Raw genomic sequence first — 23451 nt, forward strand, 5'->3', positions numbered from 1 at the left:
TCCTAATACAGCATTCAAACTCTGGACATGCTGATTAAAATCTGACACTCTTAAGAACCTCATTAAAAGATTCTTCAAAACATTCGTCAGATTACTAAACATTTTTTTGGCTTACAAAAAATTATGCTGCCTTACAAAGGACTTTAAAACTTTTGTTTTTTGGCCGGCGCAGTGGCTCACAACTGTAATCCCAGCACTTTGGGAGGCCAAGACAGGTGGACGACCTGAGTTCAGGAGCTTGAGACCAGCCTGACCAACATGGAGAAACCCTGTCTCTACTAAAAATACAAAATTAGCCAGGCGTGGTGGCACATGCCTGTAGTCCCAGCTACTCGGGAGGCTGAGACAGCAGAATTGCTTGAACCTGGGAGGCGAAGTTGCGGTGAGCTGAGATCGCACCATTGCACTCCAGCCTGAGCAACAAGAGCGAAACTCCGTCTTAAAAAAAAAAAAAAAAATTGTTTTTATATTTGGATGATCACATTTTGCATGTGAAACGCTTTGCTTTGAGGACATTTCCACTTTTGAACCCTGTCTACCACTAGACAGATCAGCTTTACTGGAAGCTAGGATGAAGGCATATAATCATATCCTTTGTCAGATACACCTGCCTGAGATTTTGAATCTGAAGCTGGTGGTGCAGAGAAGTGAAGAAGTGGTAAATTCTTACAGCAGGATCAAGCTCCCGGCACAAATAAAGTGGCAATGTCCAGGGACAGCATTGCTAGCTATGCAAACTGTGTCCCTGCTAGATGGATTCTGTGATACGGTCTTTGGCTGGGTGGCCACCCTCCTTTTGTTCCTGGCCTTTTCTAAGCCTAGTTTTCTTAAGTCATCCTAAAGATTTTATCACCTATCCAATACTTCTTTTAAGTCAGCCAAAGTTGATAAGTGATATATTTTATTTTTTTGAGATAGGGTCCTGCTCTGTCACTCAGGCTGGAGTACAGTGGCGTGATCGTGGCTCACTGCAGGCTCGACTTCCTGGGCTCAAGTAATCAATCCTCCCGCTCCAGCCTCCCAAGTGGCTGGGACAACAGGTATGTGCCCCCACACCCAGCTAATTTTAAAATGTTTTTTAGAGACAGGGGTCTCACCTTTTGTTGCCTAGACTGATACCCGCTTTTTATAAACAAGAGCCTTGAGTACTACATCATCATATAATCCATTGCACATACTGCTCTCCCAAGAATGGTTTTCCTAACCTGGAACAAAATGCATCAGAATGTTTGAAAACAAAAAAATCTTATAGTACTGTTATAACTTAAACCATGATTACAGTTTTTAAAACTAAAATAAGAAGGAAAGTAAACTTCACAGCTTTCAATTCATTGGGATTCTGTTATAAAGAATATGATACTGCTGGGTGTGGTGGCTCATACCTATAATCCCAGCACTTTGGGTGACTGAGGTAGGAGAATTGCTTGAGCCCAGGAGTTTGAGACCAGCCTGGGCAACATAGTGGGGACCTCATCTCTCCAAAATATTGAAAAATTAACTAGACTTGGTAGTGTGCACCTGCTACTCAAGAGGCTGCGGTGGGAAGATTGCTTGAGCCCAGGAGGTCAAGGCTGCAGTGAGCTGTAATCACATCACTGAACTCCAGCTTGGATGACAGAGCAAGACCCTATCTCAAAAAAAGAAAAAGAATACACTACTTAAGTTGGGTGTGACAGCATGTACCTACAGTCCCAGCTACTCAGGAGTCTTAGGCAGGAGGATTGCTTGAGCCAAGGAATTCGAGATGAGTCTGGGCAACATAATGTGATCTCATCTTATAAAAAAATTAAAAATATTTTAAGGCTGGCATGGTAGCTTACACCTGTAATGCCAGCACTTTGGGAGGCTGAGGCGGGAAAATAGCTTGAGTCTAGGAGTTCGAGACCAGCCTAGGCAACATAGAGAGACCCTGTCTAAAGTTTAAAAATTAGCTTGGCATGGTGGCATGCACCTGTGGTCTTCACTATTCGGGGGGCTGAGGTGGGCAGATTGCTTGAGCCTGAGAGGTTGAGAGTGCAGGGAGCCATGATGGCGCCATTACATTCCAGCCTGGTGACAGAGTAAGACACTGTCTCAGAAAAAAAAAAAAAAAATCTCGAGAGAGAGAGAAGAGAATACACTATCCAAGCAAGTACATGAAAAGATGCTCAACATCATTAGCCATCAGGAAAATGCAAATCAAAACTGGGATGGCTACAATAAAAAAGATGGGTAATAACAAGAATTGGCAAGAATGTGGAGAAACTGGAACCCTTGTAAATTCCCGGTGGGGATGTAAACTGGTACAGGCACCTTGGAAAACAGCCTGACAGTTCCTCAAAAGGTTAAACACAGGGCTGGGAGCGGTGGTTCATGCCTGCAATCCCAGCCACTCAGGAGGCTGAGGCACAAGAATCGTTGAAACCTGGGAGGCGCAGGTTGCAGTGAGCCGAGATCATGCCACTGCACTACAGCCTGGGTGACAGAGTGAGACTCTGTCTCAAAGAAAAGTTAAACATAGAATCACCATATGACTCAGCAATTCCACTCCTCTCCATATATATCCAAAAGAAAAAATATATGTCCACATAAAAAGTTGTATACAAATGTTCATAGCAACACTAATCAATACCCAAAAGGTAGAAATAACTCATTAACTGATAAATGGATAAACAAAATGTGGTGTATCTATGCAATGGAATATTATTCAACCATAAAAAGAACTGCTGATACATGCCACATCATGGATGAACCTTGACACCATTATCCTAAATGAAAGAAGCCAACACAGAAGACCACATATTATATGATTCCATTTATATGAAATGTCCAGTATAGAAAACTCTATACAGACAGAAGTTAGATCAATGGCTGCCAATAGCTGGGTGTGGGGGTTAGAATAGGAAGTGAATGCTAACAGGGGTTTCTTTTTGGGGTGATGAAAATGTCCTAAAATGTATTGTGGTGGTGGTTACACAACTCTGCGAAAATACAAAAAAACATGGAACTGTACAGTTTAAATGGATGAATTATATGGTATGTGATAATATCTCAATAGGCTATTAAAAAATACCTCCCCACAACACCACTCCAAAAAGGTCACAGTAAATATGTGTAAATATGTTAGAAATATTAATTTGTTAATTTTTTTTTTTTTAGATGGAGTCTCGGTCTGTCTCCCAGGCTGGAGTGCAGTGGCACAATCTTGGCTCACTGCAACCTCCACCTCCTGGGTTGAAGTGATTCTCTTCCCTCAGCCTCCTGAGTAGCTGGGATTATAGGCACATGCCACCATGCCTGGCTAATTTTTGTATTTTTGGTAGAGATGGGGGTTTCGCCATGTTGGCCAGGGTAGTCTCAAACTCCTGACCTCAGGTGATCCACCTGCCTTGGCCTTCCAAAGTGCTGGGATTACAGGTGTGAGTCACCACACTGGCCTAATTTGTTCACTTTTCTAGAGGCAATTTGGCAACATGAATAAAAAGCCTTAAATATGCTCAAATCCTTTCATCCAGAAATTACTTTTTAAAGACTCTAACCTAAGGAGAAAATAAAAAATACAGGTAAAAATACAAAGATGCATATCATGATACTTTGTGTGAAGGTTTTATTTTTTAATAAGTAATATACAGAAGCACAAAATTCTGAAAGTTACTAAAGGATGTAAAATGAAAAGTCTCTCTCTCATCACCTGCCTCCCAGTTTTTCTCCATTAAGGCAATCATGGTTGCCTCAGGGAGTAATACACTGTCACCAGTTTTTGGGTTTATCCTTGCAGAGGTATTTTGGGAATTTATAAACATATACCGCCATACATAATTTTTTCTCCTCAAATGACGTCATACTACAACAGCAGTCCCCCCATTTATCTTCAGGGAATATATTGCAAGACTCAGAGATGCCTGAAACTGCAAATAGTACAGAACCTTATATAGAGTATATATTTTCCTATACGCATATACCTATGATAAAGTTTCATTTACAAATTAGGCACAGTAAGAGTTTAACAATAATAAAATAGAACAATTATAACAATTTACTATAATAAAAGTTATGTGAATGTGGTCTCTCTCTCTTTCTCAAAATACCTTATTGTACTGTACTCACCCTTCTTGTGATCTGTCAATCTGATAACCGAGAGAGTTACTAAGTGGCTAACAGGCAGGTAGCATATACAGCATGGATACGGTAAATAAAGAGATGATTCACGTCCCAAGCAGGATGGAGTGAATAGCACAAGACTTCATTATGCTACTCAAAACCATACACAATTTAAAACTTAAAATTATTTATTTCTCAAATTTTCCATTTAATATTTTCAAACCATGGCTGACAGGTTACTGAAACCATGGAAAGTGAAACCAAGGATAAAGAAGGATTAATGTACCTACAATATTCTGCACCTTGCTTTTTCCTCTAATTCATCTTGGGCATGTTTTTACATCAGTAAAACCCCTTGTATCATTTTAAGAACTGGAGTTTATTCCATTGTATACCATTCCTTTTATCCTTTAAACTTTTTACTTTGAAATACCATCAAACCTACACTTGCAAAGACAGCACAAGAAGTCCTTTATACCCCTTACCAAATACTGGCATTTTGTATATCTGCTTCATCATCTTTTTCTTTTTTTTTTTGAGGTGGAGTCTTGCTCTGTCGCCCAGGCTGGAGTGTAGTGGCACAACTGCAGCTCACTGCAACCTCCGCCTCCCGGGTTCAAGCAATTTTTGTGTCTCAGCCTCCCAAGTAGCTGGGACTACAGGCGCCCGCCGCCATACCCAGCTAATTTTTTGTATTTTTAGTAGAGACGGGTTTCATCATATTGGTCAGGCAGGTTTCAAACGCATGCCCTCGATGATCCGCCCACCTTGGCCTCCCAAAGTGCTGGGATTATAGGTGTGAGCCACCATGCCCATCCATCTCTTTCTATATATACAAGTATACTGTATATACATATGCATATATGGTAGTAAATTTTATGTGTCAGTTTGGCTGGGCCACAATGCCCAGATATTTTCTCAAATATTCTGGATCTTTTTGTGAAGGTGTTTATTAGATGAAATCAACATTTAGATTGGTGGACTTTTAGTAAAGCAGATTACTCTTCAAAATGTAGGTGGAACTCATCCAATCAGCTGAAGGTCTTAATAGAAAAAAGACTGACCTCCCCTGAGTAAGAAGAAATTCTGCCACAAGACTGCCTCAAGACTCAAACTGCAGCTCTTCCCTCAAGATGGAGACTCAAAGTGCAGTCTCCAACATGGGGCCTACCCCATCAGACTTTCAACTCTCCAAGTCTCCACCATCGTGTGAGCCAATTCCTTAAAATAAATTTCTCTCTATATATAGCTTGTTGACTCTGTTTCTCTGGATAATCCTAGTTATTGCAACATACATATAATTTTTTCTGAACCATCTGAGAATCACATTTAGCTTTCATGCCCTTTACGCAAAAATACTTCAGTTTCTATTTTCTGAAAAAAAAAGATATTCTCTTACACAACCAAAGTACAATTATCAAAATCAGAAAATTTTACATTAATAAAATATTAGTCCATATTTCAACTTAAATTTAAAATTTACCAATTATCCAAATGTTCTTTTGTAGCAATTTTAAGCATCCTAATCTAGTAGCATGTATTGCATTTAGGTATCATTTCCTTTCTGTTTCTTTCAGCCTGGAATCAGTTCCTCAGACTTCTTTGTAACACGAACATTTTAGAAGACAATTGGTCAGTTATTTGTAGTATGTCCCTAATTTGGGTTTGTCTCATGCTTCCCTCATTATTACATTTAGGCTATGTATTTTTGACAAGAGTACTACCTAAGTGATGTCATATCCTCGTCAGAGGATGATATCCATTAGTCCCATTACTGATAACTTTGTACTTGATTTAGGTGGTACATGCCATGTTTTCCAAAGTTTCTATTTTTTCCTTTATAATTAGTGATTCACAGGAGATACTTTGCAATTATGTAAATATTCTGTTCTTCATCAAACTTTTATTCACTAGTTTTAATATCCATTGATGATCTTTGACTGAATAAATTATTACTATGAGGTTGCAAAATGGTGATTATTTTCTAATTCTACCATTCTTTTCTACATTTATTAGCTGGCATTCTAATGTAAGCAGCATTCCTTTCTAATAATGGGAGTCTACTAATAGGAGTCTTTTCAGTCTAGCTTCTAAGTTCCTTTGACACAACTCCACCATTTTGTTGAGCATTCCTTACTTTCTGGCATAAGAAGCTGTTCCAGATGCATCAGAGAAAACAAGTCTGCTCAGCATTGGAATCAGCCATTTTCTTGAGGACATTATGCTAAGTGAAATAAGCATTTCACAAAAGAACAAATATTGTATGATGACACGTCTATGAGATGCTCAGAGTAATCAAATTCATAGAGGAAGAGAAAGTAGAATGGTGGTTGCTGAGGCTGGGGTAAGGGTGAAATGGGGAGTTTTTCTTTTGGTTTTATTTGAAATTTAACACTAATATTTTCCTATGTAAGGCTTAATGTATAGTTACAATGATCTGATTAGTCAAGGTGGTCTTTTTTTGGGGGGGGGCAGAGGGGAGGGAGGTATATTTAACATTTCACACTCAAGATGTAATTGTCATGGGTTCCTAGCACTTTAGGAGGCTGAAGTAGGAAGACCCTTGGAGCTCAGGAGTTTAAGACCAGCCTGGGCAACATGGCAAATCCCATCTCTACAAAACAAAAACTACAAAAATTAGCCTGACATGATGGTGTGTACCTGTAAGTCCCAGCTACTTGGGAGGGTGAGGTGGGATGATTAATTGAGCCCGGGAGGTAGAGGCTGCAGTGAGCTGAGATGGCACCACTGCACTCCAGCTGATGCCACAGAGTAAGACCCTGTCTCAGGCAAAAAAAAAAAAGAAAACCAAAAAACCCCCAAATGCCATAACAGCACTATAGACAAAAAATAACAAATGACTATAATTTTTAGAATAAATAACATTTTTTTGTTATCAAGTTTCCCAAGATCTAAACCAGCTATTTAGCCAATCTTTTATTTGGGTCTTTATATCGGCCATTAACTTAGTGATGTTATCTGATTTATCTGGGATAAAGCTACTTAGTTTTTGAGTCCAGGGGGCAGCCAGTTGAGATTTTTAGATGCTGGGCTTAAAGCTTTTTTTTTTTTTTTGAGAAGGATCTTTCTCTGTCACCTAGGCTGGAGTGCAGTGGCATGATCATAGCTCACTATAGCCTGGAACTCCTGGGCTCAAGGGAGTCTCCTACCTCAGCCTCCCAAGATAGCCAGGACTACAGGCGCATATCACCACACTTCACTAACATTCTTCGTAAAATCTTTTTGTAGAGCCTAAAAAGTAGACTCTTACTATGTTGCCCAGGCTGGTCCTGAACTCCTGGGCTCCCTCACAAGCGATCCTCCCACCTCGGCTTCCCAAAGTGTTGAGATTACAGGCATGAGCCACCATGCCCAGCCCACAGAAGTTTTTATATGTAAGCTACTGTGGTGACTTTTCTGAAGTTTATATAAAATTGTCCAGTTTCAGTTTGCCAGGCTTCAGGAAAACGCTGTTTTAATTTTAGTGATTTCAAGTCAGAAAAGTGGGAGAAAAATTTGGAAACGTCAATTTGAAAACTTGCAGACAGGAAAGAATTCAGGACTTGGTCCAAATTGTATGCAAATAATAAACTAAAAAAATGGTCAAGGCTGGAATTTAATAACAGGTATGCTATAATTTTGATAGAATGTACTTTTTTTTTCTCTTCAATTCCCCATTTTTACCAAAGATTAATCTTAGTGGGACCAATTTACTTTTTAAAAAAAATATTTATTTTATTTATTTATTTAATTTTATTTTTTGAGACAGAGACTCGCTCTGTTGCCTAGGCTGGAGTGCGGTGGCAATCTCGGCTCACTGCCACCTCTGTCCACTGGGTTCAAGCAATTCTCATGCCTTGGCCTCCCAAGTAGCTAGGATTACAGGCAAGCACCAACATGCTCAGCTATTTTTTGTATTTTTAGTAAAGACGGGACTTTGCTATGTTGGCCAGACTGGTCTCAAACTCCTGGCCTCAAGTGATCTGCCCATCTTGGCCTCCCAAAATGCTGCCCGTGCCCGACCAAATTTTACTGGTTTTTTTTTTTTTTTTTTTTTTTTTTGAGACGGAGTCTCGCTCTGTCACCCAGGCTGGAGTGCTGTGGCCGGATCTCAGCTCACTGCAAGCTCCGCCTCCCGGGTTCACGCCATTCTCCTGGCTCAGCCTCCCGGGTAGCTGGGACTATAGCTGGGACTACAGGCGCCGCCACGACGTCCGGCTAGCTTTTTTTTTTTTTTTTTGTAGTTTTTAGTAGAGACGGGGTTTCACCATGTTAGCCAGGATGGTCTCGATCTCCTGACCTCGTGATCCGCCCGTCTCGGCCTCCCAAAGTCCTGGGATTACAGGCTTGAGCCACCGCGCCCGGCCTTTTTTTTTTTTTTTTTGAGATGGAGTCTCACTTTGTGGCCTAGGCTGGAGTGCAGTGGTGCGATCTCGGCTCACTGCAACCTCCACCTCCTGGGTTCAGACAATTCTCATTTCTAAGCCTTCCAAGTAGTTTGGATTACAGGCGCCCACCATTGCACCCGGCAAATTTTGTAATTTTAGTAGAGACAGGGTTTTACCATGTTGGCCAGGCTAGCCTCGAACTCCTGACCTCAAGTGATCCACCTGCCTAGGCCTCCCAAAGTGCTGGGATTATAGGTGTGAGCCACCATGACTGGCTCGCAATTTACTTGCAAAATAAGTTTTAGTAATATATTTGGCCTGATTATTTGCATAGGGGGCAATAAGAATAGTGAGTGGCCACCTAGGCTCTTTAAAGTTGGTTTTGTTGGAACATTCATAAGGAATTCTGGATTAGACTTTTAAAAGCCTTGAGGCTAAGAAGACGGCTCCTGAAGTCCCCAAAATATCTTGAGGTTCCTGGGCTTGTCAGAAAGTGACATTTTTTACTTACTGTAAGGTCAGGGACCTTGTTAGGGAATCTTTGAACAATAATGATTGCTCAAGGAATTGCTTTGATCAAAGGGACAGTCATGTAGTCTGAAACAGGTTCTAGGACCACTTCTCTCTTGTTTAAAATTCAGCTTTGGTCCTTTGTAATATTCCCCCTCCATGGGACTCAACTTCTTAGGAATGAACCTTTCTAATGGTGTGAGATATTGACCTAAATATGACCCAAATACATGATTGTTCTGCAATGGCGAGTCAATCTTCCCAATCTTTTTTATCAGCTCTATAAAGTAAATCTTGGCTGGTGCAGTGGCTCACACCTGTAATCCCAGTGCTTTAGTGCTTTAGGAGGCAAAGGCAGGAGGATCTCCTGAAGCCAGAAGTTCAAGACCAACCTGGGCAACAAAGCCAGACCCAGTCTCTAAGAAGAAACAAAAAACAAAACAAAACAAACAATTAGCCAGGCATGGTGGAGTGCACCTATAGCCCCAGCTACTTAGGTCACTGAGTCAAGAGGACAACTTGACCCCCAGAGTTTGAGGCTGTAGTGAGCTATGATCATGTCATTGCACTCCAGTCTGAGCAACAGAGTAAAAGCCTGTCTCTAAAAAAACAAAAACAACCTCAATGTTTTAAAGCAGTCTGGTTATATCTGAAAATATGCCATTCTAATCAAAGCCTAGGTAAAATAACCAGTGTCTATGATTGTGTCCTTAAAAGCAGAACTTTAATTCCAGCTCCATCAAGTGTGGAATTGGTTGCTTGAATAAAGTATGAATCTCAAACCAAAATTAGGAAGATTTGAAACCTGAGAGGAGACTCACCAGAGACCCCTGCTGGCTCAGTGAGATTGGGTGAATGGTACCAAAACTCCAACTATAATATCAGCAAATGGAGGCTTGCTTCAGGTCCCTTCACGGTTGCCAAAATGTCAAGCACCCACTAGACGACAGCACAGAGCATGTGTCTCTCTGTGGGAGGAGCCTGTGAGGCTGGGCCAGGATTATAAGGTTTCTGCTTCACGAAGGGACAACGCAGAGGCCCAAGGACAAAAATACCAGAACCAGAAACCCCAGGGATCTGCGTACCTCCTTCTTTTCCTCCTCCTCAGGCTGGGGCCAGCCATCCCTCCTGCTGGTGCTGACACAGTCAGCCCTGCACCTCAGTGGAGCAGAGCACAGCATAGTTCACTGAGGCAGAGCTGGGCTGGACTAGCAACTAAACGGCTGAATTACCATTTAATGTGTATAGTTTGGGAAGATAAGAAAGTTCGGGAGATGGTGGTGGTGATGGTTGAACAATGTGAAGGTGAAGGTATATAATGTCACTGAACTTAAAAATTGTCAATTTTATGAATTTTATGTGATATATATTTTACCCTACCGCCAACACCACACACACACATGCACATACTCTCACTCTCTCTCTCTCTCGAGTTTACCCTCCATATCTGTGAGTTCCACATAAATGGATTCAACCAACTACACATCAAAACTATTTGGAAAAAAAGGATGATTGTGTCCATATTGAACATCTACCAACTTAATTTCTTGTGATTATTCCCTAAAGTATACAGTGTAACAACTACTTACGTAGTATTTGCATTGTATTAGGTACAAATAATCTAGAGATGGGACCAGGTGTGGTGGTTCACACCTGTAATCCCTGCACTTTGGGAGGCGAAGGCGGGCAGATCACTTGAGCTCAGGACTTCAAGACAAGCTTGGGGAACATGGTGAAACCCTATCTCTAAAGAAAAAAATAGAGCTACAAAAATTAGCTGGTTGGCCGGGCGCGGTGGCTCAAGCCTGTAATCCCAGCACTTTGGGAGGCCGAGACGGGCGGATCACGAGGTCAGGAGATCGAGACCATCCTGGCTAACACAGCGAAACCCCGTCTCTACTAAAAAATACAAAAAACTAGCCGGGCGTGGTGGTGGGCGCCTGTAGTCCCAGCTGCTCGGGAGGCTGAGGCAGGAGAATGGCGTGAACCCGGGAGGCGGAGCTTGCAGTGAGCTGAGATCCGGCCACTGCACTCCAGCCTGGGCAACAGAGCGAGACTCCGTCTCAAAAAAAAAAAAAAAAAAATTAGCTGGGCATGGTGGCACATACCTGTAGTCCCAGCTACTTGGGAGGCTGAGGTGGGAGGATTGCTTGAATCTGGAAGGCAGAGGTAGAAAGGAGCTGAGATCATGTTACTGTACTCTAGCCTGGGCAACAGAGTAAGACCCTGACTCAAATAATAATAATAATATAATAATAATAATAATAATAATAATAGTTTAAAAATTATATTTAAATTGAAATTTTGAAAACAGCCCAAATTATTACAAGTCAAAACAAATAAAATCATTTGAAATTTTTGTTTATTTCTCTGAATGAACACATTGATGCTGGGTAACTGCTCTTTTAGCATTAAAAATTTGACACTTAAAAATAACGTTTTGGGGGAGGCTGGGTGCGGTGGCTCATGCCTGTAATCTTAATACTTTGGGAGGCTGAGGTGGGTGGATCACTTGAGGCCAAGAGTTTGAGACCAGCCTGGCCAACATGGTGAAACCCTGTCTCAACTAAAAATACAAAAATTACCTGAGCGTGGTGAAATGTGCCTGTAGTCCCCGCTACTCAGGAGGCTGAGGTGGGAGGATCGCTTGAGCCCAGAAGGGGGAGGTTGCAAGTGAGCCGAGATCATGACACTGCACTCCAGCCTGGGTGACAAAGTGAGACCCTGTCTCAAAAAACACAAACAAAAAATAAAATAGATAAAAACAGGCTGGGTGCGGTGGCTCATGCCTGTAATCTGACACTCTGGGAGGCCGAGGTGGGCGGATCACGCGGTTAGGAGTTCCAGATCAGCCTTGCCAAAATAGTGAAACCCCGTCTCTACAAAAAATACAAAAATTAGCCAGGTGTGGTGGCACACGCCTGTAGTCACAGCTACTGGGGAGGCTGAGGCAGGAGAATCACTTGAACCCAGGAGGCAAAGGCTGCAGTGAGCAGAGACCGTGCCATTGCACTCCAGCCTGGACAGCAGAGTGAGATTCTATCTCAAAAATAAATAAATAAATAAAAGATAAAAACATTTTGGGGGAAAGGAACTTTGAGAATATCAATCTACATTTTAAAAAGACTTAGGGGTTTTTTTTTTTTTTTTCATAAGTTTGTAACTATTTTTAATGGATTTTTTTTTTTTTTTTTTTTTGAGAGTGGGTCTTGCTTTACCAGCCTGGCTGGAGTAGAGTGGCATGATCATAACTCACTGCAGCCTCTACCTCCTGGGTTCAAGTGATTCTCCCACCTCAGCCTTCCGAGTAGCTGGGATTACAGGCATGCACCACCACGCCTGGCTAATTTTTGTATTTTTTGTAGAGACAGGGTATCACCCTGTTGCCCAGGCTGGTCTTGAACTCTTGGGTTCAAGAGATCTGCCCGCCTCAGCCTCCCAAAGTGCTGGGATTACAGGTGTGTGCCACTGAGCCTGACCAAAAAAGACATATCTTTTGACCCTTTTTTAGGAATCATGCATATTTTTAGAATTTATCAGAAATATGACCTTTACAATGATGTTTATTTGTCTGTAACTACAAAGGACTGGATACAATCGAAATGGCCATAATGCATGGCTAAATATATGAAAGATCCTTATATCCTAAAATATCCTAGAATAGTTAAAAAAAATTAATGAGGTAGAACTATATACGCTGATATAGAAGAATTTCCAAAATATAAGAAAAAATAACTGTAGAGCAACACATATAGTATAATTTCACTTATGTTTTAAAAAGAAAAAATACCAGCCTGGGCAGCATGGTGAGACCCCTCTCTCTACAAAAAATATAAAATTTGCCAAGCATGGTGACGTACACCGGTGGTCCCAGCTACTCGGGAGGCTGAAGTGAGGGATCGCTTGAGCCTGTGAGGTCTAGGCTGCAGTGAGCTGTGATCACACCACTATACTCCATCCTGAGTGACAGAGCAAGACTCTGTCTCAAAAAAGTAAAGAGAAAAGAAAATAAAAAGAAAAAATACCAAAAAACAGGTTTATATGTTTGTACATAAGAAGTTTTTTTTTTTTTTTTTGAGACAGAGTTTTGCTCTTGCTGCTCAAGCTGGAGTGCAATAGCACAATCTCCGTTCACTGCAACCTCCACCTCCCAGGTTCAAGAAATTCTCCTGCCTCAGCCTCCTAAGTAGCTGGAATTACAGGTGTGCCCCACCACGCTTGACTAATTTTTTGTATTTTTTTTTTTTTTTTTTTGAGACGGAGTCTCGCTGTGTCACCCAGGCTGGAGTGCAGTGGCGCGATCTCGGCTCACTGCAAGCTCCGCCTCCCGGGTTCCCGCCATTCTCCCGCCTCAGCCTCCGAGTAGCTGGGACTACAGGCGCCCGCCACCACGCCCGGCTAGTTTTTTGTATTTTTAGTAGAGACGGGGTTTCACCGTGTTAGCCAGGAGGGTCTCGATCTCCTGACCTCGTGATCCGCCCGCCTCGGCCTCCCAAAGTGCTGGGATTACAGGCTTGAGCCACCGCGCCCGGCCAATTTTTTGTATTTTTATAGAAACAAGGTTTCACCATGTTAGCCAGGCTGATCTTGAACTCCCGACCCCAGGTGATCCGCCCGTCTAAGCCTCCCAAAGTGCTGGGACTGTATGCGTGAGCTACTGCGCCCAGCCAGAAGAAATTATTAATAATGGTTAATTATGGAGAATGCCAAAAGGAGACACCTTTCTTTCTTTCTTTGAGATGGAGTTTCACTCTTGTCACCCACACTGGAGTACAATGGCATGATCTCTGCTTAATGCAACCTCCGTTTCCTGGGTTCAAGCGATTCTCCTGCCTCAGCCTCCCCAGTAGCTGGGATTACAGGCGCCCACTACCATGCCCAGCTAACTTTTTTGTATTTTTAGTAAAGACGGTGTTTCATCATGTTGGCTAGGCTGGTCTTGAACTCCTGACCTCAGGTGATCCGCCCACCTCAGCCTCCCAAACTGCTGGGACTACAGGTGTGAGCCACTGTGCATGGCCAAGGAGACTCCTTTCTACTTATAAGCCTTCTGTATTATTTAAAAACTTTGAAAATACATTTGTGTGTGTGTGTGTGTGTGGTAAAACATACATAACAAACAACCTTTATCATTGCAACCATTGCTAAGTCTATAGTTCAGTAACATTAAGTACATTCACACTGTGCAATCATCACTACCATCTATCCCCAGAGTTTGTTTCATTATTTGAAATTTGATTTTTTTTTTTGAGACGTAGTGTTGCCCTGTCGCCCAGGCTGGAGTGCAGTGGCGCGATCTTGGCTCACTGCAAGCTCCACCTCCTGGGTTCACACCATTCTCCCGCCTCAGCCTCCTGAGTAGGTGGGACTACAGGTGCCCACCCGGCTAATTTTGTTTTTGTATTTTTAGTAGAGACGGGGTTTCACTTGTTAGCCAGGATGGTCTCGATCTCCTGACCTTGTGATCCACCTGGCTTGGTTTCCCAAAGTGCTGGGATCATAGGCGTGAGCCACCGCACCCAGCCTTGTCTTTTTATTTGATATGGAGTCTTGCTCTGTCGCCCAGGCTGGAGTGCAGTGGCGCTATCTCAGCTCACTGCAACCTCCACCTCCAAGGTTCAAGTGATTCTCCTACAATGTACTGCTCTACAGTTTTTGTTGTAATTCTTTTTTGTTCAGTTTCCCCCAGAATTTATTATTACAAAGATTTTTGAAATTATATGAACAATGATGAGAAACATTGACAGAAAAAGATCAGATTGTTTTATACTAACAATGATAATGTCTTGCTCAATTAAAAAATTAACCCCATTGATCTTCATTTAATTTTTATCATCTTATTTTATTTTTACAACCAAAATTGTTTAAAAACATTTTTTTTAGACTGGACATGGTGACTCACATCTGTAGTCCCAGCATTTTGGGAGGCTGAGGCAGGTGGATCACCTGAGGTCAGGAGTTCAAAACCAGGCCGGCCAACATGGTGAAACCCTGTCTCTATTAAAAATACAAAAAATTAGCCAGGCGTGGTGGCAGACACCCGTAATCCCAGCTACTGGGGAAGCTGAGGCAGGAGAATCACTTGAACCTGGGAGTCAGAGGCTACGGTGAGCTGAGATCAGGCCATTGCACTTCAGCCTGGGCAATAAGAGTGAAACTCCATCTCAAAAAAAAAAAAAAAAAATTTAAATTTAGCATGAACTAAAATCTATTTGCCATTCCTGGATAGGGCTTTAAACTTTGCTCCTCTTCTATTCTGGAAACCCAGGAATAGCAAATAGACAATGACCACAAATAGTTTTGTCCCAGAAACAAAGAATATTAGCATGAATCCAAACTGGATCACTAAATGTTTCGTTTCCTATCCAGCCAAATAATTCTATATGCTTGATACTAGAGTAAGTAAAAGATGTATCTGAGACCCACTGAGTAGCTGCAAGGGGAAAAAAATTAATATACAGTAGAGAAACAGGACATCTTGACCAGATGATAAAAATTAACATCACCAATGAGATGCAGGTAGATAACATGTGCCATCATCAGACATGATATCCTTAGAATACAAAATCACTTACATAGTTTTCCATCGGGGAATGAATAGCCTGCATCTAATCAAAAGTTAATAGGAGACAAATCCAAAATTGGGAACCATCTATTAAAAGAGGGGATGAGGGTGGGCACAGTGGTTCATGCCTGTAATCCCAGCACTTTGGGAGGCTGAGGCGGGTGGATCATAAGGTCAGGAGTTTGAGACCAGCCTGGCCAATATGGTGAAACCTCGTCTCTACCAAAAATACAAAAATTAGCTGGGTGTGGTGGCACGTGCCTGTAGTCCCAGCTACTCAAGAAGCGGAGGTTGCGATGAGCTGAGATTGCACCACTGCACTCCAGCCTGGGCAACAGAGTGAGACTCTGTCCCGGGAAAAAAAAAAAAAAAAAAAAAGGCTGAGGCAAGAGGATCACTTGAAGTCAGGACTTTGAGACAAGCCTGAGCAACATAGTGAGACCCTGTCTCTATAAAAATATTTTTAAATATCAGTCAGGCATGGTGGCACATGATTGTAGTCTCAGCTACTTGGGAGGCTGAAGCAGGAGGATCATTTGAGCTGAGGAGTTTGAGGCTGTAGTGAGGTAAAAAGGTGCCACTGTACTCGAGGCCTGGGCAGAGCAAGACCTAGTCTCTAAAAAAAATTTTTTTAATTAAAGAAAGGGACAAAGTGATTGTGCATTATATTCCTCCAAAATGGTAATGTCATAAAAGAAAAAGAAAGGCTGTGGAAATGTTCCTAATTAAAGAAGAATAAATACACATGATAAGCAAATGCAATACTTGATCCTTAATTAGAAATTGTACTTCCAGAAAAAAAAAAATGCTATAAAGAACATTATTGAATCAACTAACAAAACTAGAACAGAGATATCTGGTTAGATAAAATTATTTTATTAGTGTTAATTTTGCTGAAGTTGGTAACTGTACTGTAGTTATTTAAAGAAATACACAGTGAAGTATTTTGGGGTAAAAGGCTATAAATGTATGCTACTTAGATTGAAATGGTTGAGGAAAAAAAGAGGAAGGTCTAGGCGGGAGCGTTGGCTCACGCCTATAATCCCAGTACTTAGGGAGGCTGAGGCAGGTGGATCACCTGAGGTCGGGAGTTCGAGACCAGCCCGACCAACATGGAGAAACCCCGTCTCTACTAAAATTACAAAATTAGCCAGGCGTGGTGGCACATGCCTGTAATCCCAGCTACTCGGGAGGCTGAGGCAGGAGAATCGCTTGAACCCGGGAGGCAGAGGTTGTGGTGAGCCAAGATCGCACCATTGCACTCTAGCCTGGGCAACAAGAGCGAAACTCCGTCTCAAAAAAAAAGAAAGAGAGACAGATCCATATATTGAAGAAAGAAAAATCAAATGAGAAAGCAAAAGGGGTAAAATGTCAATAACAGGTGACTCTGAGTCAAGGATATATGGGTATTATCCTTTTCTTATTTTTGCAACTTTTCTGTAAGCCTAAAATTATTTCCAAATTTTAAAAAATTGATTTTAAAAAGTATAGCTAAAGATTTAACACAGAGGTTTCTAGCAGAATTTGTGAAAGGCAGAGAAAGAATATGAAAATTGGGAAAGGATTATCTATGTTGTAACAAACTTAGAATTAAATGAAGTCACACAGTGGCTCACGTCTGTAATGCTATAGCACTTTGGGAGGCTGAGGTGGGCAGATCACTTGAGGTCAGGAGTTTGAGAACAGCCTGAGCAACATGGTGAAACCCCATCTCTACTAAAACAAATACAAAAAATTAGCCGGGCTTAGTGGTGTGTGTCTGTAATCCCAGATACTTGGGAGGCTGAGGCATGAGAATCATTTGAACCCAGGAGGCAGAGATTGCAGTAAGCCAAGACTGCACCACTGCATTCCAGCCTGGCTGGCACAGTGAGACTCTGTCTCAAAAATAAATAAATAAATAAATAAATACATAAATTAAAATAAAAATTAAATGAAGTCAAATGATTTCAAAACAAAAGAAAACTGATTCCAAAATTTAGAGCTTATATAACACTTAAAAATATGAAAGAGGTTTACCTTAATTTAGCTGAACGTAGTATTCTGGTAAGTGAAACACAGTTGCCTTCCATGATACCCTTTCCAACCGTGGGAATAATGCTTTTGCGGCATGCAACGTATAATGAACATGCCAACCAGTGTGTAACTTCTCCCTGGCAAGCAAAAGACAAAACAGATATAATATGTTAAAACGCTTTAATTCTGGAAACAAGAGATGTAGAATTATCTGGTCTCAGTTTTCCTTATGTAGATAAAAGGCCAGAGAAGTGAAGATATTTGCCCAAGGTCACAAAGCTGCTAGCTGCAGTAATGGGTATAAAACTCCTTACTCTTAGTTCTGTGCTTTTACAACTATAACATGATAAATTAATATTAATCTAAAGATAAAAGCCTGACTTGGTGGCTCACGTTTATAATCCCAGTAACTCGGGAGTCTGAGGTGGAAGTATCACTTGAGGCCAGGAGTTCAAGACTAGCCAGGGCAACGTAGTGAGACTCTGACTCTAAAAACGAAAATAAAAAAATTAACCAGGCATGGTGGTGCTTGCTTGCAGTCCTAGCTACTTGGGTGGCTGAGGTAAGAGGATCGCTTAAGCTCAGGAGTGGAAGACTGCAGTGAGCTATGTTTGTGCCACTACATTCCAAGACAGGTAACTGAGCGAGATCCTGTCTCTTTAAAAAAAAAAAACTGTAATCCCAGCACTTTGGGAGGCCGAGACGGGCGGATCACGAGGTCAGGAGATCGAGACCATCCTGGCGAACACAGTGAAACCCCGTCTCTACTAAAAATACAAAAAACTAGCTGGGCGAGGTGGCGGGCGCCTGTAGTCCCAGCTACTCGGGAGGCTGAGGCAGGAGAATGGCGTAAACCCGGGAGGCGGAGCTTGCAGTGAGCTGAGATCCGGCCACTGCACTCCAGCCTGGGCGACAGAGCAAGACTCCGTCTCAACAAAAAAAAAAAAAAAAAAAAAAAAAAGATAACTCTTTCACTTTCACCTACACTCCAAATCTAATACAGGCATATGCCACATAACAACATTTTGGTCAACACTGGACAACATATACAATGGTGGCCACTTAAAATTATAATACTGGCCAGGCGCAGTGGTTCATGCCTGGGAGGCTGGCGCAGGTGAATCACTTGAGGCCAGGAGGTCAAGACCAGCCTGGCCAACATGGCAAAACTCTGTCTCTACTAAAAATGCAAAAATTTAGCTGGGTGTAATGGCACGCACCTGTAGTCCCACCTACTCGGGAGGCTGAGGCAGGAGAATAGCTTGAACCCGGGAGGCAGAGGTTGCAGTGAGCAGAGATCGTGCCACTGCACTCTAGCCTAGGCAACACAGGGACACTCCATCACAAAAAAAAAAAAAAAGGATTATAATACTGTATGTTCTAACTGTTCTATATATTTAAAAAATTATAATTTACTGTACCCCTTTTATGTTTAGATACATACACACTTACCATTACAGTTGCCTACAGTATTCAGTATAGAAACATGCTGAACAAATTTGCAGCCCAAGAGCAACAGGCTACATTACTCAGCCTAGGTGTGTAGTAGACTATACTATCTAGGTTTGCATAAGTATACTCTGTGAAGTTCACACAACAAAATCACCTAATGTTGCATTTCTTAGACCATGTCCCTGTCATTAAGTGAAGCATGTCTGAATTACCAGAAGAGTTCTTCTAAAATTTGTCAGCATGACTTCCTTGATTTTAAGAAAGGGACTTGATGATCCTGAAGTTTCTTTCTACCATTTTTGCTTTATGTTTCTCTTTAACTAGTCTGGCAGGGAAAGGCAAGAACAGAGTAAAAAGTTAGCAAGGGAGTCACACATGAAAAACTAATACTAGGCTGGGCGCCGTGGCTCATGCCTGTAATCCCAGCACTTTAGGAGGCCGAGGTGGGCGGATCACGAGGTCAGGAGATCGAGACCATCCTGGCTAACACGGTGAAACCCCGTCTCTGCTAAAAATACAACAAATGAGCCGGGCATGGTGGCGGGCGCCTGTAGTCCAACTACTCAGAAGGCTGAGGCAGGAGAATGGCAGGAGAACCCTAGGAGGCGGAGCTTGTGGTGAGCCGAGATCGCGCCACTGCACTCCAGCCTGAATGACAGAGCGAGACTCCGTCTCAAAAAAAAAAAAAAAGGAAAAAAAAAATTAATACTAATCTTGTGCAACATAAAGGAGACTGTCATTTTTGTGAAGTAAAAATTTGGGGAATTATTTACTCCAAAACATGTCATCTTTAAAATACAGTCATATGCATTGCTCAATGACAGGGATATATTCTGAGAAATGCAACATTAGGCAATTTTGTTGTGCAAACATAGCATAGGCTACTAAACCTAGGCTATATGGTATGCTTATTGTTTCTAGGCTACAAACCTGTGGAAAATGTTACTATACTGAATACTGTTGGCAAATGTAACACAATAGTAATTACTTGTGTATCTAAACACAGAGAACATATAGTAAAAATAAAGTATGTGTGGTCCATTACCAACTGAAATGTTCTGCAGCATATGACCGTAGTAAGCATGGCTCTCCATATTTGTAGATATCTCAATTTACAATGCCACAAAAAGGTGACATTTGGGAATTCAACAATTTTCTACATTAAACTTCAGACATCTCCAAGCTACAGTCAGTTCATGACTTCATTGCTGAAATACAATAGGTGAAGTTTAAGGATTAAGAATTACGGATAGGCTGGTGCGGCGCCTCACGCCTGTAATCCTAGCACTTTGAGAGGCCGAGGCAGGTGGATCACCTGAGGTCAGGAGTTCGAGAGCAGCCTGGCCAACACGGTGAAACCCCGTCTCCACTAAAAAATACAAAAATTAGCCAGGCATGGTGGCGCATGCCTGTAATCCCAGCTTCTTGGGAGGCTGAGGAAGGAGAATCACTTGAACCTGGGAGGTGAGGGTTGCAGTGAGCTGAGATTGCACCTCCAGCCTGTGTGACGGGAGTGAGACTCCATCTCAAAAAAAAAAAAAAAAAATTACACATAAAGACCAGGCACAGTGGCTCATGCTCGTAATCCCAGCACTTTGGGAGGCTGAGACAGAGGATTGCTTGAGCTCAGAATTTCAAGATCAGCCTAGGAAACATAGTGAGACCCGCATCTGTACAAAAGAGGAAAAAATTAGCTGGGCATGTGGCACATGCCTGTAGTTACAGCTACTTGGGGAACTGAGATGGGAGGATCATTTGAGCTCAGAAGGTTAAGGCTGCAGTGAGCTGTGACTGACCCACTGGACTCCAGCAAGGGTAAAAGAACGAGACCCTATCTCAAAAAAAAAAAAAAAAAAAGAATGACAGATGTAAATCTCATAGCACAACACAATAGTGTTCTTATACACTGTTCCACAGACTCTCTTTAAGACCAAACCCTAGAAGGATAAAAAGACTGAAAAAGATTTCTTACAATAATCTGAAAGGGGTAGGTAGAAATGGGTGGCCATCAATAAACCCAATGTTCCTACCCTGAAGGACTAAGAAGTTTTATTTTCTCAAAGCACTAAATGAGGCAGGTAAGCTTAAGGATGAATATTTTTATAAGCTTTGATTCCTGAATTGCTTGGGAATAGGGTCTGGTCATGGTGGCCTACGCATGTAGTCCTAGCACTTTGGGAAGCTGATGTGGGTGGACTGCTTGAGTTCAGGGGTTCAAGACTAGCTTGGGTAACATGGCAAAACCCCATCTCTACAAAATACAAAAAATTAGCAGGACGTGGTGGTATGCGCCTATAGTCCCAGCTACTATGGAGGCTGAGATGGGAGAAGTGCTTAAGACACTTTTTTCTCTCAAAAAAGAAAAAGAGTTGTTTGGGAATAGCATCTAAGTACTATAGAGCCTTTGGATACAGGCTACTAAATGAAAATTCTAGCAAGATGGTGAAAATATAAGTCCTAAAATTATTGTTTCGATTTTTTTTTTTAGGCATTAAAGAATACACTGATTTTTATTTTACTTTTTAAAACGGTCTCACTCTGTTGCCCCAGGCTGGAGTGTAGTGGTGCTATCAGGGCCACTGCAGCCTCGACTTCCCAGGAATCAGGGCCACTGCGGCCTCAACCTCCCAGGCTCAAACAATCCCCCCACCTTAGCCTCTGGAGTAGCTGGGACTAAAGGCACATGCCACCACACCCAGCTAATTTTTGTAGAGATGGGAGCCCAAGCTGGTCTCAAACCCCTGGGCTCAAGTTATCTACCTGGCTCAGCCTCCCAAAATGTTGGGATAACAGGTGTGAGCCACCATGCCCAGTCTATTTTATTTTTTGTAGCAATAGGGTCTCACTATGTTGTCCAGGCTGGTCTTAAACTCCTGGGCTCAAGTGATCCTCCTGCCTCAGCCTCCCAAAGTGCTGGGATTATAGGCGTAAGCCACTGTGCCTGGCCTGATTTTCTTTCCTTAAAAAAGTCAACTATTTTATTCCATGAGAATAAAATAGAATATAATTATATTTGATAAAATCCTGTTTCATAAAAATTCTATGAATTCTATGATATCAGAAACCTTTTTTTTTTTTTTTTTTGCATTTCTAAGGCCTACTTACCAGGCCTTAGAAATGCAAAAAAAGGCTTCTGATCTCACAGAACTTCACATCTGGAGCTAAGAAGAGGAACAGATACTATTATTTATAATTGGTGAGATATAGAAGCTATAAGAAGAATTGAAAAAGCATTGTAGGAGAATATAGTGCAGTGAATAACTGATTTTGACTAGAGTTTAGGGAAGGCCTCACAAAAGGAGACAAAATTTGTAAGTCACTAAAAATGTAAGCAGGAGTTTGTCAGGTAGACTAGAGAGAGGTAGGGATTGGAGAAAGACTTCTTAGGAAGCATCTGAGATATATGAAAATGACTACTCCAAATGCCTTTAATGAAAATTGATTTTAAAAAAAGGGGAAAATAAAACACTGGATAGAATAAACACAAAATTTCAGTTCATATATTTGTGCTTTCTAAAGCAAGCATTGGGCTGGGCACGGTGGCTCATGCCTGTAATCCCAATGCTCTGGGAGGCTGCGGCACAAGAATCACTTAAGGCCAGTTCAAGACCAGCTTGGGCAACATAGTCAGATACTTTCTCTACAAAAAGTTGAAAAAATTAGCTGAGTACGTTGGCGCATGCCTGTAGTCCCAGCTACTGGGGAGGCTGAAGCAGGAAGATCACTTGAGCCCAGGAGTTTGAGTTTACAGTGAGCTACAATTGCACCATTGCATTCCAGGCCTGGTCAAAAGAGCAAGACTCTGTTTCTTTTCTTTTCTTTCTTTTTTTTTTTTTTTCAGATGGAGTTTCACTCTTGTTGTGCAGGGTGGAGTGCAATGGCGCGATCTCGGCTCACTGCAACCTCTACCTCCCGGGTTCAAGTGATTCTCCTGCCTCAGCCTCCCCAGTAGCTGGAATTACAGGTGCATGTCAACATGCCCGGCTAATTTTATATTTTTAATAGAGACGGGGTTTCACCATGCTGGCCAGGCTGGTCTTTGACCTAAGAAGATCTGCTCACTTCGGCCTCCCAAAGTGCTGCGATTACAGACGTGAGACACTGTGTGCCCAGCCAAGACCCTGTTTCTAAGGAAGAAAAAAAGAAAGAAAGAAAAAATAATAATAAATAAATAAAGCAAACATTGAAGATGTCCTATTCAACTCTACCTAACTAGATTTAGCTCTCAACCTTTCCTGGTGTTGGGGGTGAGGGGAAAGATTCCAGGCAGAGGGAGCGGCATGGATATACCACAAAACTGGGAACAAGCTTGTCATATTCAAGAATCTGAAACAGGTGCACGCCTTGACCGTAGTTTGACACAGTAAATACTTATTCAATGACAGATGGTGTGACCTTGGGCAAGAGAGACCAAATGAGACCTAGGATGTCAGAAATGCT

The 23451-nt window shown here is 41.9% G+C and overlaps 1 protein-coding gene across 8 annotated transcripts in view; it reads right to left on the reverse strand.

Moving 5' to 3' along the window:
* Window positions 1–23451, reverse strand: part of RBL1 (RB transcriptional corepressor like 1) — a 97900-nt gene that overhangs the window by 71866 nt on the left and 2583 nt on the right. For 3 of the 8 annotated variants that reach the window (XM_033186352.1, XM_033186354.1, XM_033186350.1), the window contains exons 2-3: window positions 17563–17696; window positions 11087–11134 (exon numbers count right to left, since the gene is read on the reverse strand). In XM_033186352.1, coding sequence (XP_033042243.1) covers window positions 11087–11134; window positions 17563–17696 — 182 coding nt within the window. Of the gene's footprint in view, window positions 1–1097; window positions 1206–11086; window positions 11135–17562; window positions 17697–20056; window positions 20220–23451 lie in introns of those variants that run through there. The other 5 variants (XM_033186351.1, XM_033186357.1, XM_033186358.1 and 2 more) reach the window with 3 other exon arrangements.

The sequence above is a fragment of the Trachypithecus francoisi genome, unplaced genomic scaffold, assembly GCF_009764315.1.
Source record: "Trachypithecus francoisi isolate TF-2019V2 unplaced genomic scaffold, Tfra_2.0 Lachesis_group21, whole genome shotgun sequence".
NCBI classification, from domain to species: Eukaryota; Metazoa; Chordata; class Mammalia; order Primates; family Cercopithecidae; genus Trachypithecus; species Trachypithecus francoisi.